This window comes from Drosophila kikkawai, chromosome 2R (genome assembly GCF_030179895.1).
Source record: "Drosophila kikkawai strain 14028-0561.14 chromosome 2R, DkikHiC1v2, whole genome shotgun sequence".
Classification (NCBI taxonomy): domain Eukaryota; kingdom Metazoa; phylum Arthropoda; class Insecta; order Diptera; family Drosophilidae; genus Drosophila; species Drosophila kikkawai.
The window spans coordinates 8493489-8508838 of record NC_091729.1 but is presented as its reverse complement, the minus strand read 5'-3'; the positions used below and the strand labels follow the sequence as shown (position 1 = coordinate 8508838).

The 15350-nt window shown below is 39.1% G+C and overlaps 2 protein-coding genes across 2 annotated transcripts in view; both read left to right on the top strand.

Moving 5' to 3' along the window:
• Window positions 1-1910: 1910 nt before the first annotated feature.
• Window positions 1911-3581, top strand: LOC108085274 (E3 ubiquitin-protein ligase NRDP1). Its single transcript, XM_017181824.3, has 2 exons — window positions 1911-2467; window positions 2761-3581. Exons 1-2 carry the CDS (start codon window positions 2099-2101, stop codon window positions 3388-3390), a joined length of 999 nt encoding a protein of 332 aa, XP_017037313.1. The 5' UTR covers window positions 1911-2098; the 3' UTR covers window positions 3391-3581.
• Window positions 3582-9961: 6380 nt separating this feature from the next.
• The window catches only part of DIP-kappa (Dpr-interacting protein kappa), a 53636-nt gene continuing 48247 nt past the window's right edge, over window positions 9962-15350 (top strand). Inside the window, exon 1 of the mRNA XM_070284701.1 lies at window positions 9962-10246. The gene's annotated coding sequence lies outside the window, so the exon portion shown is untranslated. The remainder of the gene's footprint in view (window positions 10247-15350) is intronic.

Below are 15350 nucleotides of genomic sequence, written 5' to 3'. Positions count from 1 at the left end.
GACGGGAAGAACAGCAAATATAAATGCAAATATAGATTCTGTGGCAAGCATTTGTAGCTCGTTAGATACCAACGCCAAGGCACTCACGTATGGCATATTTACACGTAGCCACTCTTATTAGTTGTATCTAAATATGCGTGCATCTGGGCTATCCGTGAGATACATGTGCTCCTACTCTTGCCGAAGCGGAAGTGTTGATTTTCATTAAAAGCCGTCAGTTCAATTGGAAAAACGATGTTGTGGCAACCTGTGTATGATATCTGTGCGTTTGCTGACCTCTGTCTGTGCTATGTTTAACTTATTAAATTAGCCTGCTCGAGTGGCTCGGACTGTGGCTGTGTGCGGGCTTTTTATCGAAGCCAAGTCAAATGAAAACTGTTGATTATTTTCTGTGCGCTCCATCAGTTTGGAAATAAGAAATATTATTATTAAAGATAGATAAACGGACTCAGTCCGAGTTGAATATTGAAACCACTCTTGCCACCTGACGGGAAACACAGGCCTCTTTCAATTATGATTTATTCGTTCCATCACCGAATGCAATAATTTTGAAAGAAACATGGCCGGCTGAGGGAGTGGGAGTGGAGCAGGCCGTGTGACAGTTGCATTTGGAGATAAGCAAGCTGAAGTTTCGGGCTTTGCTGCAGCAAACGAAAATTGCAGTCCGAGGAAAAGTTCGGAAAAGGACTGCTGCAGCAGTACAGTTGTCGCACTTAATTCCAAGAACGGACACAGGCTAATGCCACTCCGAGAGAAAACATTAAATTTAATATCCTAGCGGATGGCGAGCCAAATGAAATTTAAAACCAAATTTCCAGTCACACATTGTCCTGCTCCAGCCGCCTCTTTGGGCATGAGTGCAGGCATCGGCATCGGCAAGGCTTGCATGGAGCAGTTTATATAGTGTAAATATTTTGACATGGTCGTATGTTGTCACAATCATGCCTGTGTGTCCTCGGACGAGTGTTTGTTCGAAATTCGGCCATTGTCAAGCCGAAGATGGAAAGTTTATTTGTTTGCCCATGTCCCAGCACTTGCTGTTAATTTGTTAAAATTTCACTTTATAAATAAAATTCAGTTCTGGAATTCGTTTTGACCAGCCGAACTTGTACGTGGGCGTCCAAGGTGGCTCTGGTCCGGGGTTGCGTTCAGGTTGGGGTTCGGGTCCGGGTCCGGGTTGTCGTGCCGTAAGTTTTCCAATTTGCATAACTTCCGCAGCAGTTGGGACTATAAATATGCAAAGGGTTTTACGACCGCACTATATGCAAGTGCCTCAAGAAAGCGTTTTCCCGCCTTACCGCCTTGCCGCCTTTCCTCCCAGGATGAATAGCTCCCGGTTTTCTGTTTTCTGTTTGTTGTTTAGTTGGTTTCAGTTGCGCTTGAATTGAAATGGAAGTGTCCTAAATCGTAGATGGCGCTATGAAAACTGTTTGCATATCAGATGAGTACTAAGCTCCGTATTTTTTGAATAAGCTGGAAGCGAGGAAAGCAAATTACAACCTTCTGCAAAGGTGATACCCAGAAGCTGGCCAGTGTTATAGGAGTAGAAAATAGGAAGCAGTACATTATTTCTTAAATTCTTTAAGTCTCTGTTTAACCATGTTTTGTATATACTTTTGGAAAAACCAAGAACTAAACTATCTATTGATATTTAGAATAGTAGATTTAATAAAATAATTCATTCGGGCGACCATATCATATAGCTGCGAAAGGAATTATTGAAAAATTAACATAAATATATTGTTAAAACCAGTAATCCAAAGAACAGTATAAGAACAAGGTAATTAGTGCCTTATTATTCTTTACTTTATTTTATTTATTCTCTAGTAAATAAACTTTAAGAATTATAACCAGATTAGGAACAAACATTTTACCTCAACTTTTCGACTTAGATTCCAACCAGCAGGACAGTTGGCACATAACCAGATGTCACCAGAGAACATACATATATATATCCCCACAAACTGTGAAGCGTTTCTTACATTTCGATCAGAAAATTATAAAAATATAACATTTTGGAATACTTTTCTTAGCCTGTGCCAAGTGCTCGCGAAATTAATGAACAGCAACGAGCCATCAACGACATCCAGATTCCATCATGGGCTTTGATCTCAACAGCATTGTGGGCGTAGTGGACGAGGAGCTGGTCTGTCCGATCTGCAGCGACGTCCTGGAGGACCCAGTTCAATCCTCTGGCTGCGAGCATGCCTTCTGCCGCGCCTGCATAGAAAAGTGGATGCTGGAGAAGCAGATCTGCCCAGTGGACCGCTCTGATCTGCTACGATGCCACCTTGTGCCCGCCTCCCGCCTGATGCGCAACATGCTCTCTCGGTTGAAGATCAAGTGCAGCTTCGGGGATAGCGGTTGTCTCCTACACTTGCGCCTAGAGGACTACCGGTTACACGTGGCCAGCTGCGAGTACAATCCAAAGGTGGCCGTGGAGTGTAGCAACGGCTGCGGCATGAAGGTAAAGCCTTGCTTAATGAAATAAAGAGCTGCCGGAGATCGCGAGCCATTCGACTTTTTACACTGACTTAGGATTCCGATAACTAATTATACTTAGCATTAAATGATCCAATGGAATAACAATATCATTTAAGTTTAGTTAGTTTCCCAATGGTAATGGCTATTCTCCTTTCGATTTCGATTATAAGACATTTTGGTCGCATCTCTTCAAAGCTGAAATTATATTTTTTTATTGGTTTCTGAACCTTTCCTGTTGATTTGTTAACTTACTAAATTCTGTATTCCCTATTAAAGGTGCCCAAGGACGAGCTAGCCAAGCATAATTGCATTTTGGAGCTTCGAGAGATGGTGAAGAGACAGCAGGGCGAGATTGTCGATCTGAAGAAGGCCCAAGGCAGCCTGGATCTGCGCATCGTGACCCAGCGCAGGGAGTTGGAGCTGCTGCAGTATTACGTTACCGCACTGCGTTCCTCTAACCCAATGCTGCGCAACATCGGCGAGCAACTGGACCGCTACTCGCTGATGCAGTGGGGCAACGGACTGTCGCTGGCCACCGTCCGTAACTGGGGCAGCCTGATCTCCACTCCGGACAATCCCATGCATGTGGCAGTGCGAGAGTGCCTGTGCTCCTGCGGCTGCCCGATGAACCTGGTTAACCTGATGGTAGACCGCTGCCACGAGGAACACTGGCCCGACGGCCTGATCAACTTGGACGTCCGCCGCGAGAACTTCCACCGTCTGCCGCTGTATGTGACTCATCTGCTGCCCTCGCTGGCTACGGGAAAGCAGTGTGTGGTTGTGTTGGGCGGCGACAACACCCACATGCCGGAGAACCTGCGCCCCGTTCTCGGTCTGGTCATGATCTTCGTTGACGGCGTCGAGGAAGTGCAGCAAGATCCCTTGCCGGACAACGAGCTTGCCTGAGCCACACCGGTATTTCCCAGGTCAAAATTCAGTTTGGTACAAACACATCACCGATAGCAACAGCCTTCCGTTTCTCGTCTTCATCCTCGGAATGAACCGAAGTTGCTTTTAGTGTCTTAGATTCACATCATTTTTTGTGACCCCTCCTGGAACTTTTCAGTAAGAATAAACTGTAAACAAACAAAAATCAATTTATGTTAGAGCTATTGTCTAAACCATACATACATATGTTCTATATTTCAAGAAGTCGACGGGATATGCATAAGCTGGTAGTAGCCTTAAACTCAGTCGTCCGATATGTCTTTAATTTAAATCGACTTGACCATACATATATCACACTTGACTAATAAAATTCTTGACCTAAACTTGACTTCGTGGATTCGCTATAGGACTCTAATATAATTCCACAAAATTGTGATATCCCAAGAACCAACATATTTGTTTGACAAACTCATATCTGCTACCTACACTAGAGCAAATAGTTGTATATGCCCAATATTTAATTCCCTGTGCTCGAAAAGACAAGTTTTCATGAATGCTATTCGTCTGTGGAACAACCTGCCACATAGGTATAAGACAATTAGGGTCGCAACTCAGTTTAAATCTCAAATTAAATAATATTTAAAGTAAAATGAAAAATAAAGTAAAAGAAAATCTAAACAAAAAATAAATTGTTAGTGATAAGTAACAGATATGTAGGAAGTGGAAGCAATCTGCTACGAATAAGTAGACACACATATGTATATCGATAGTAAGCGAGGAAAATCGATTGAAGAATATCAGGGATCTGCGATCTCTACTTCTTGTCGGCGTTGGCGTCAAAAAGTGTACGGAATTCTGGTGTGTGAAAGTAAAATAAAGAACTACAATATAAAAGGCCTATAATAATAAGTCTATATGTGTTAAAATTAAGTATATATTTTGAATTCTTAACTTTAGTTTAGTTAGCTAAGCCGGATAATAAATTAATATAAACTGAATAGAATTGAAAAATGACTCCGAATATCAAAGGTTGGCTACGCCTAGATTAATATTGTTTATTTTAAGTTAGACAGAAGCTATAAAAACTGCTTTCAAATGCTGTAAACAGTAAATAGGTATAGTTTTGTAGTATATAGTATGACTAATGTCAATGCTGCATATAATCTTGTTATTAAAATCCATCAAACTTTATTGCAGCAATGCGGTCTGATCAGATGTCCCCATTCAAATATAAACAAACCTGGATCGTCAGCTTGTTCAATTCACATGTCTGAGAATACCATATGTACATTTTACAGTGGAATCACCCACTTTTAAAATGGGAAAATATGTGGCAACTAAATAGGGTTTAATAAGCCCCCAAAGGCAGCGACACTAGGGCGAATAAATTAGCATTTGGTGATACCTGTCCCTGTTCAAATATCCTGTCACTTTTGATGGTATGTTAAAACGACTAAACTAATTTAAGTGCAGCTTATTGATTTCAATTCTATGTTTTGAATGGAAAGTAGACCGCCATTTCAGCTGGTTTGGCTAGAATTGACGGCAGCAATTTTGCGACAATTACGCGGCAATTACAAGAGCTCAGAGCAGTCTCTGTCGTGTGGCTGTGCTCGGCGAAATTAAATAAACGCATAAGCCGGGATGAAGGTTACTGGGAGGCGGGTGCCTTGTGGTAGGTGCACAACGCCTCCGCATTGGGTGAAACTTGTAATGGAAATGGTAAAAGTTTGCTTGCACTCGGTTCGTGGCAGTTGGCGACACCATTCACCAAACTTTTACAAATTGCACAAAATTTAATTTCCCAAGTGTGATACATTCTGGGGCTATTACCATTTTCAGTATGCAATCGAAAGTTGGATCTTAGATCAAAGGAAATCTAATGACCTGCAAGAGGCGTTGCTTGTGTCTGCGCAAATATTGTCCATTGACCACAAGAACTCAACAAAATAGACACCAAATTAGTGTCAAATCAAACACGACTCTTTGAACTAATTAAACGGCATAGTAAACACAAAGGGCAGGCACGGCTAAGTTGATTAGGCCAAGTCGATAGGACAAAGGACCGACTAACTAACCACCTAATACCACACCTAATGCAATGATGGATACTCGTAGCTGGGAGCCCTGACTGCTGTGCCTGCTGCAAAAACCAAAGCTTAATGCAACAAAAGCCGAAACTTAATTAATATTTACATGGCAGGACGAAGGACTGCCTTCGTTGAGGGAAGAAAGTCGAGAGCTCAGAGATGCTCCCACTCTTGGTGTTATCTCCTGTGCGGGGCTGTCATGTTTGCATATGTGCCGGCGCCGTTCTTCCTGAAGGCTCCAGAAAGTCCGGAGCCACTGCAAAGGCGATGCAGCTGGGGCTGGGGCTGGGGGTGGTACTCCTGCATGGTTGCTAGAAATCAATTCGCATTGTTAACCCATGATTGGATATTATTGATTCAATTTGCAGCCAACCGACCAAAACATGTTTTATGCATGTCCGTGTTCCCCCTACGTCCCTGTCTGGCGGTGCATGTGTGCCGATAATGTCCTTCTGTATCGATAATGGTGCATACGCACGCTCGCACATCAACACCAACACCAACACTCAGGTACGCATGGTGGAGATGGTGGAGCCTGACTCCGGAGTTTAATTTAAGCATCGGCTGACTCTGCGGTACAGTGGGCTACGGTTAATGGCTTGCTAATGGTAATAATGTATCCAACAAGTTTCGCATGCAAGAGTTACTCGTAATGCCAGAATAATATAGATGTTGGAGTATAAAGAGGCTTCAACATATGATACCCTTATTGTAAAAACAACTCGGTTTTCTCAAAGCCTGAAATTTATCTGTAAGGATCTGTATCTCTGTATCTAGATTACAGAGTGCTGTTCACCGCCCAAAACATTGTGTGTTCTAAAATACTACCATGTTAGCTCCGATTTTGATGCTAGAGAAAACAATATGTTCCGAGTGTTAGCATTTAGCATTTCACCATTAGAATTAATCATCTACCATCAGCATTTAGCGTTCGGAGAACTGTCAAAGAGTGTAGGGAATCAATTTGCTAGATAACTTTATCTGCTGATTTCAAATTCCAGCCAGATAGCTTATAAAATTATATTTAAATTGGGCCCTAATATTGTAAGAATCTTATTTAAGGATAGTCATTTCTTTTGGTTTAACCAAAAGAACGTGCTAGCGTTTATTAGTTGATTTGGGTAGCATTTTACATTTACATGCCTTTAATTTCAGCTTTATTTGTACTAAGTCCGATTCTTCAGCAATGATCACTACTCTATGGTGTAAGTACTTTTGCAGCCGCTGGATTGTATCAATAATTAGAATCAATAACTTAAGGTGTTTCCTATTTCTTGCTGAGTGGGCGAATTGAATTAGCATTGGCTTTTTGGAATAGCCTTAACCCCCTATGGAGGGAATCTAAGCTGAAAGCCCAGTACTGTTTACGTAAGTCACAGAACCAACACAGAGAAAAATGGTACAAGAAAAATGCTCGACACATGCTCTGACTAAAAATATGAAAACGACAAGAGTAAGAGTACAATACCAGAGCCAGCGAAAGTAAGTGTCCCGACTAAGAAGTACCTACCTATCTATTCATTGTTAGATATTTCATATAATTAATAGATCATTATTAAGAGCATGTAAATGAATCTGAATTCTATAAGACTCTCCTTGGCTTACAATCATTTTCTGTTGATTGCACAAACTGAAAATACCCGTGTTATTCAAAGGTACAGGGTATAGAGGTGGAGAAACACACACAGCAAAGCAGTAAATTGGCGGTGATAAAATTGAAAATCCACTGGAAACTGCGCTAACCGATTTGGCCCACAGTGAAGACCGTAACCGTGGACCCCCGAGAGCCGCAAAGGCGAAGCAAGGAAGTCGGCGCGTTGAGTTGTGAAAGCCATACGGAAACGGCGGACGTAACTCGCCGGTTGCAGGCCAGAAAAGCGCCACGAAAAGGCCATTAGGTGGCCTCTTTTTTGCCGTGGTCGCTGTTACCTGCCGTATTGGTTCGCCGTTGTGGGGGAAATATTTAGGAGCTTTGATTTGGGTAGATTGCCAAAGGTTTCAATAAGGCTGCTTGATCGGCTGGCAGGGAGCAGTTCGGGAAAAGCAGTGACTTGATTCGGCAAACGTGGTGATAAGTTGAAACTGAAAGGTATCTGTTTGGATATAAATCTGGAAATGTGTACATTCGATGTATAATCACATGATAGTAAGAATTATTCACCCATGAACCCTTTATAAGTGATGAAACATCTTTATCAATGTACAAAACATCCTGATTTTAAAGCTAAATATCTTATCCTATTATTTTTATGTACTCGGCCATTTACCACAACCTTGACCATTAATCCCAGTTGCTTTGCGGGTGAGAATGTAATAAAAATGTAATATTATCTATTGGGAACACATTAATTTGAGCAACGTTCACGCTAAATGTCTGGATATATTTATTTTATTGGAGTTTGAGAGTTTCTGCTGCATACATGTATACAATTTATTGGTTTCAAAGAACCTATAATTCTCCGAAAGACAATGAAATCATAGAAACAGAAGAAAAAGTTCAGTCGTTGTTGTGAGTTTGTCACTTGTTAATAAAACATCTAACTTAACGGTATATTCCTCCTTATAGGAGGTCTTTGTAAACGTTGCTTTTATAATATGTATTTAAATGATTAAAAAAAAACACTGATATTTTCTAAGCCTCGAAAATGTTTGCTTTTTGCGTATATTTGCCAACCTCTTCAATTGTCGGCTGCAATTTGCGCTTCATATGCCATCAGCTTGTCTTTTTCTTGCCTGATTGTTGCTAATGCGCTTTAAGTATCAGCATGCCACGCCCACACAGTCGCCCACATGAATCAATTGCCACTAGATGGTCCCATAATGCCATCTCGAGTGTCTTTGGCAAGGGCCTGAGTCCCATCTTTCGGTGCTGCAATTTACTCGAATTGCATCGGGAGCAAAAAATGGAAAGCTTCCGCTTAATACCCACACTTTTGGGTGTCGTTTCTCGCATGACACCAGCAGAACGCAGCAAACGCTCTCGGATTTCAGCTAAATGCTTATCCCAAAGGGGCTATAACTGGCTAGCTGGGAAATTGGGCTGCAGTGGATTGCAGGGGTATATCCTTGCTTTAAAAGACATTTACTCACTTTCCAGAGCTTTGTCTAGATTAGGGTTACTTGCATTTTTTGTCCTAATAAATAACCACTTTAAAGTGGTATAAGCACAGACATGTCTTACTTTTTAGGATGTGAGTATAATAAAAGTGTCTCATCTGAAATAATGCGGGTTTAGGGAGACAAAAAGTGCAATGAAAATAAAGATTAATATAATTATTCTTATTATATTAAGTTTTATACGAATTTACGACTTTTAATTGTTAAAAAAGATAAGATTGTTAAAATAGATACCAAAGGTAATTTATCATATTCTTCAAAGTCGAACTCCTCCGACAAAGCCTTTGTTTCACAAACAGAGCTTTGTGTTGTGTCTACTCCTGGCAGTGTTTATGGAATCCCGTTGGGGTTGACTGATGCGCCTTTCTGTCTACTTTGCAGGTCATCATCGGATTACCCCGGTTGGGTCCTTTACCCGTGACCTCCAGCGCTGCTGCTATAATGTATCGTAAGGGCTAGCGGAATTCGTGCTGGCCTCTGATAAAAAAGTTGGTCTCGTTGAAGAATTTCGGACTTGTGGGACTGTGACGCATATAACTTTATTTTCCCCCAGTGTTGATTATTTTACTCATGGCTTGCCTCTGAATTTTCTATTTAGTTGAGAGTCCGACTGTGTGGTTAGCTATTCTCTGGTCAGCTGTTCGGTTTTAAGTTTCCGAGTTATGTTTATCTAAATGATACCAGCAGGCAACGCTGCGTATGTGGAATATTTTTTATTGTGGTAAGCAGTCGCTTGTTGCCAGTTTCCAGTTGTTGGCTAGCTGCTTTTGACATTCGCTCGGGGGCTGGGGTCCAAGGGTGGACAATGGCAGTTCAGTGTGTTTCAGCAGATAAGCCAATTTATGTAGTTGTTCCTTTTGAGTGTGCGTGTTAATTTGGTTGTGAAAGGTCTGCCACTGTTTAACTCTTTGGCAATGACGGTGGTCCTTGTTGTTAGTTGTATTAGTCTTAATGTTGTGGTTAAATTTTGTAAAAATTAAAACTGTCCTATATTCAACTCTATTTTTAAAACCATTAACAGTATGTAAAATTGAACTGGAATATTGTAATATCTTAAATAACAATAGTTATGTCAAAAGCTTTAATAGGAAACCATCAAGTAGGAAGGTGCCTCCGCAATCCTTAATGGGCAAATAATCATCCGCGCTTAAGAGCAGGGTATGTACCCTCCCGAGGGCTTCCAGTGGAGCACTCTCTTCGATGCCGAGGAACCCTCTCTCCAGCGTTGAATTTCGAACTTCGAAAAGCCGACCGTCATCCGAAAGCCGAAGCCTCGAAACGACACGAACCTGGTGCGTCGTTTGGGCCACGGCTAAGGATTTTCCACCAATGAAGGTCGGCCGTCCGCTCAGTTGTATTTCGGGCTTTCAACTGAACGGACGGCCTGCGCCCAACGAGGGTCGCCACGGAACTATCTGACGTGCGTTTAGCGAACTCCGAACTGCGAACAGCGATCCAGCGCGAGTGTGTCCACGAAATGGTGCTCGGTGTGTTGTCGCAGTCCTTGCCGTTGTCGTTGGTCCTGTCGCTGTCATTTGCCGGATTTTGCCAGCCCTCGCCAAAGTAGTGAGCGAGTGAAAGTTTTAGTGCGATTCTCGGGCGGCACTTCGGTCACCAAATTTACACTGCTCTCGAATTTGCATCTGCATTTGCGTGTTTAATTTGAAGTAATTACCAACTACTTTGCTGTAAATCAATTTCATCGCCTGTCCCATCCAGTTTGACCATTCCTCGGGCGCCATTTGTTTGTGTTTTGATCACCCTTTTGAAACGATATCCGATGATTATTGATCGTGATATATTTTCGAAATATTGCATGGTTTTTGGTCGAACTTATAAAGATCACATGAGATTTTCATAATAGATTTCGGACGTATAAATGGCTATGGCTAGGTCGACTTTACTGTTGATGATAATCAAATAAATAAACAGTCAAATGTTTTGTTTATTGCATTGCAAAATTCTTATATCATAAAACTCCCAGCTGAGTTCAATATTATAAATCGAGATTAAATCGCTATTAAAATTTGTATATTGCTTGCTTTTTTAGTTTATACCAAATGGAGGATCAAGAACTATATAAATTAATGTATTTATTTTTTAGTTTAACAATTTTATTTACTGTTGATTGAAATTAAATTGTTTTAATGGCTACGAGATCGCCTTAATTTGTAAGAAATTCTAACTACTCACCTGGCCATGTCGAACACAAACCTTTTATAATATTTTGCTTTAAACTAATTTTATACTGAACAGTTTTGAATTTAAAAAGTTCCTTCGGATTTTTATTTTTATATATATTAAATTTTTTCATTGATTTCAGTGAAGGGTGAAATATTTTCTTTGAAAGGCGATTTTTTAAATAAATGTTAAAAATAAAAGAGAATGATATTTAGTTCCTCCTAAAAAAAATATAAAAAAAATCATAACGTAAGCTAGTTGACTACTAGAATTATTGAAAATTAGCACTCGATCGCTGATCAAAAACAAAACTATATACAAACTCGAAGGGAATAACTCTCGTTAAACATTGTGCATACAAAACCCAAAATAATAAAAATACGATCCAGGAAAGTTTTAAGAATTTATAACCGAAAAAGTATTAGCCCTGATATTTATGAACAAATCTATAGAATTCGTTACACAATATGATGTTTTAAATTTTAAATTTGAAGATGCGAATATCACTTTAATTTTTCCTGGCTATTTTTTATAATAAAAGCATATTTACAAGTGGGCAACTTATTTAATAAATACAAAATTTACACTAGACAGGAAAATGCAACTTAACAACAATTTATAAGTTTTACTCTCCAAACAAATTGAATGTAACTGTAATACCCTAATTTGTTTGCAATTGTGCAAACAACCGCAAAAATTCCAACTCAAAATCCTTTTACTGGAATTCAACGAACTAAATGGCCATAAAAACCGCTTACGAATAGTGACTGTGGGGAGCGGTTGCAGGGGAGCAATGCCAATGCTGAGACACAAACAAAGGGCCACCGTGTAACCAGCAAAATAATTTGCTGCAATAAATATTTGAAAATCCAGTTAAGCGAAACATTTTCGTCACGAAGAGGCCAACTGGCCGCACAGTCTAAGGCTCCGCAAAAAATGCACTCCCAACCGGGATAGTTGGTTGTTGCACAGCTCTTGGCCCGAGGCGTCGGGCTGGTTATTTCGCCCCGCGAAAGAATCTGGCAAAAGGTAGAGGGTATCGCAGGCATTTCAGTAAGACTCCAAAAATGTTACATTTTTTAATTTTTATAATCTAATAAGCAAGGTGAAACTAGACAAGACTTGGAAACGCTCTTTATAAAAAATTATAAGCAGCAACATGATCATAGCCTGGTCTTTGATTTCTTCTAACCTTACTAGTATTTCAAAGTTTTAAAACCATAAAATAAAAAGAAAACTAACAAATTATATTTGCAGAAATTTTAAGCTTTAGAAACTTCCAATTCTCTCTGCTGTATTGATTTTAAATTTTAAGTGAAATATATGTAAATTATAAATTAACATAATCTGTTAAATTTTGTCTAGCTAAACTTTTAAATAATTAATATAAATTAATTGTAAAGTTTTTTAAGTGGTAGAAAACAGTCTTTATCGAATAATTTGGGATTCGCCTTTTTTGCTGTGGCATTTTCTTGCAGTTTCTGCTTTTTGCATGCCCCTCATGCCACTGAAAATGTTTGCTTCTGCTGTACGCCGTGTTGCATTCTGTGGGCTGGCTGTGCTTTGGGCTCCTTCGGCTTTTGTGTCTCCATACCGGACGCTTTAATATTAAAAGCGTTTAAATTCGTTGTTCGTTTCGTCGCCATTGTTCCGTGTTGTGGCATCAGCCCCAAACCGAAACCGATTCCAGCCCCCCGGCGATATCCGCAAATGTTTTAACCCTTTATGGCCAAAAGGGACGTTTCTGAAATAAGACCTTTAAATTATTTATAAATTTAAATGTTTAAAAATTGTTGTATACAAAAATAAATATATAGTGAACTATTTTAATTTAAATTTTAGATATGTGTTGTTCGATTTGTGTTCGTTGGAAAAATATAAACATTAAACAACAAAGTCAAGCCATCTTATGTTTTTTCAATAAAGTCTTTGTTCCATAAAAGTAGAGTCCGTTAGACATTTAAGACATATATCCTTAACAATATGTCTTTGATATTATTTTTACAAAATCTACAATACTTCGGTTGTCTTAGGTATAGCTTAATAAGTCACCGATTTAAGTTGTTGCTGTCATATCCACTTCAAATCACGAAAGATTTCTCTAGGAGAAACAGTTACAAAATCTGAGCACTCAGGCAAAGAACCTGCTCAAAATTATTGTAATAACCTGCTTAGTTTGGCAATATGGGGTTAAGAAACTGGGCTTGGACGGAGACCGGCTGTTGGACCGCTTTGCGGAGCAACACTAACAAGCTTTGTTATGTTTCACTGTCGTTCTGTCGCTGTTGCTTTTGCTTTTGCTGCTGGTGCTGCTGTTGCTGCTGTTGCTTTGAGTTTGTGTTTGAGTTTGCTCAACGTTTTGCCAACTGTGCGAGAAAGTCGCCCGCAGCGTCGGAAGCGGAAACGGAAGTGTTACCATTGCCATTTTGCTAGCTGGCATCGCCATTGCATTTTCGTTGTTCTCCACTGAGCCCCGCTCAGCGCAGCTCGCCGTTTTTGCGTGTGCCAGGGATATTGTTTTTACCCGTGCTCTTCGATAAAACTTGTTTCTGGCTTTCCGCTGGCTAAATGTTGCCAGGCGCTGTCCGCTTAGGTCCTGACAGCATCGAAGGGAGGGGAGTTTGCCTTTTGCACAAAAGTTTCTGACAGGTGGTTTGTATGTTACGTGTTTGCTGTTTACTTTGTGTAATCATTTCATTTGTCAGACTTGATTTGCCAACCGGCACTGCGTTGACAGCTTGACATTGCAAATTGAGACTCTGACAAAAAACAGGAGCATTTCCACGGGGCAAAGGTTGAGATTAGGAACGCATTACTTTACTAAAAGTGGGAGAAATTAAGAAGACAAAGTTCTCAGGCCTTTCATATGTGTACCAAAAAATAATTGTACTTTTGAATAATCGTGTGTTTAAGGGGGGACATCTGAGTAACTGGCAAAAAAAAAGCCGATTTTCAAGAATTTTTTTTGGCCAAATGAAAAAGCAAATCGAAAAATTTTTAAGTAGGTTTGATAATGTTATATGTGAAGTACAAAATACATTTTTTTGGAATAAATCGAAAACAAAATGGCGGCTGTGCAGCATTTCTTCGTAGGCCCTATTTTTTTGAAAGGGGTCCATGGCCGGAAACCTAACGTCCTTAATTTTTGATCTAGAACAAAAAATCAAATTTTGTTAGATTCTATATCTCAACCGCTATCGACACACGTAGGATTTTTTCGATATTTTGATTTTTAGCAAAATGGTAAGTGATTAAATAAAATTTTCAATTTTCATGAGAAAAAAACGTCCCAAAATTGTTGATAAAAAAAAAGTAAGCAAAAAAAAAAAAAAATCCTACGTGTGTCGATAGCCATAGGTATTTTGAATATACTGTCAAAATTTCAGATCGATCGGTTAAGATTTGTTCGAGTTAGGTTTCCGTCCAACTTAAAAAAAGTGGTTTTGAGATAAACGCGTTTAAAGTATTAAAATCGTATATGATTACATGTGAGGCATCGCCGTAGAATGGAAAATTTTGACACTTAGAAACTTTTGCCGGACTCTATCTTTTGATATGTTATTTTTAGGACCCTAAAGAATTTTTTAAGCAAAAAAAAAATTTTCGATTTTTAAAAAAAGTTACTCAGATGTCCCCCCTTAAGCGAAGCATAAATTTACCAAATTCCTTGTAAAAAAGGATATTGTGCGAAAAAATATAAAAACTTTAAATATCTGGAGAAGTGAGAAAATGAAAATAAAATAAAAAATTACACACATTTCTTTTGGCAAGGTAAAACCCTCAATTGTTATTCTTTTTTTCAAAACTCGACAAAGGAAATATACATCCAGCGTAGCTGAAAAAGTAAAGCACTAGCAACATGTTATTTCTATAAAAAAAATATATAAATTAATTATCTGAAAATGTGTTGTAAATGGCTAGAAGGTAGAAAGAATGTTTATTTACCCTTTCTAACTAACTAATTTTTGTAGTGATATTATTTTTGTAGGATTTAATTTTAATAGTAAATTAATAATTTGTAAAAAAGATTCAGATTGGTTCGTTTTTGAGTAGATAAATAATGACACTACAGGAATTGTGGTTTCTGATATTTCACGAACATCATCATAACGAGAGAGTAAGAATCACTGTAATACCGACAAGTTTTATCATCATTTGATAGATTTTTTAAATCAAAACATTTCTGATTTGTTTATCCAAATGCCAAATGAATAATAATTATTTAGGTTATCGTATGCTTACCAGTAATTTACTTGAATTTCACGTTAGATTCCTTATTACGCCAAAGTTCGTTACTAAAAGTTTCATTTTGAAATAAACCAGAATATACACACAAGTCCATCAAGTTGAAAATCTTAAAGACCAAAGTAAAATTAATTCAGGGGTAGAAAGGAATTTGCGTCGACAAATCAAATTACTGTCTGCCTGCTGTCTGAAGATATTCAATCCAACTGAGCCGAGTTTAAAAGGCCTCAAATTAACGCACAGCAAATTAACTTGGTCGGCGGGGGGATGGGAGTATAAAATCAAAAGTAAAACAACCAAATGTCGTCGAAAAGTCAAAAGAGGAAGTCTTAGGGCCAAACTATG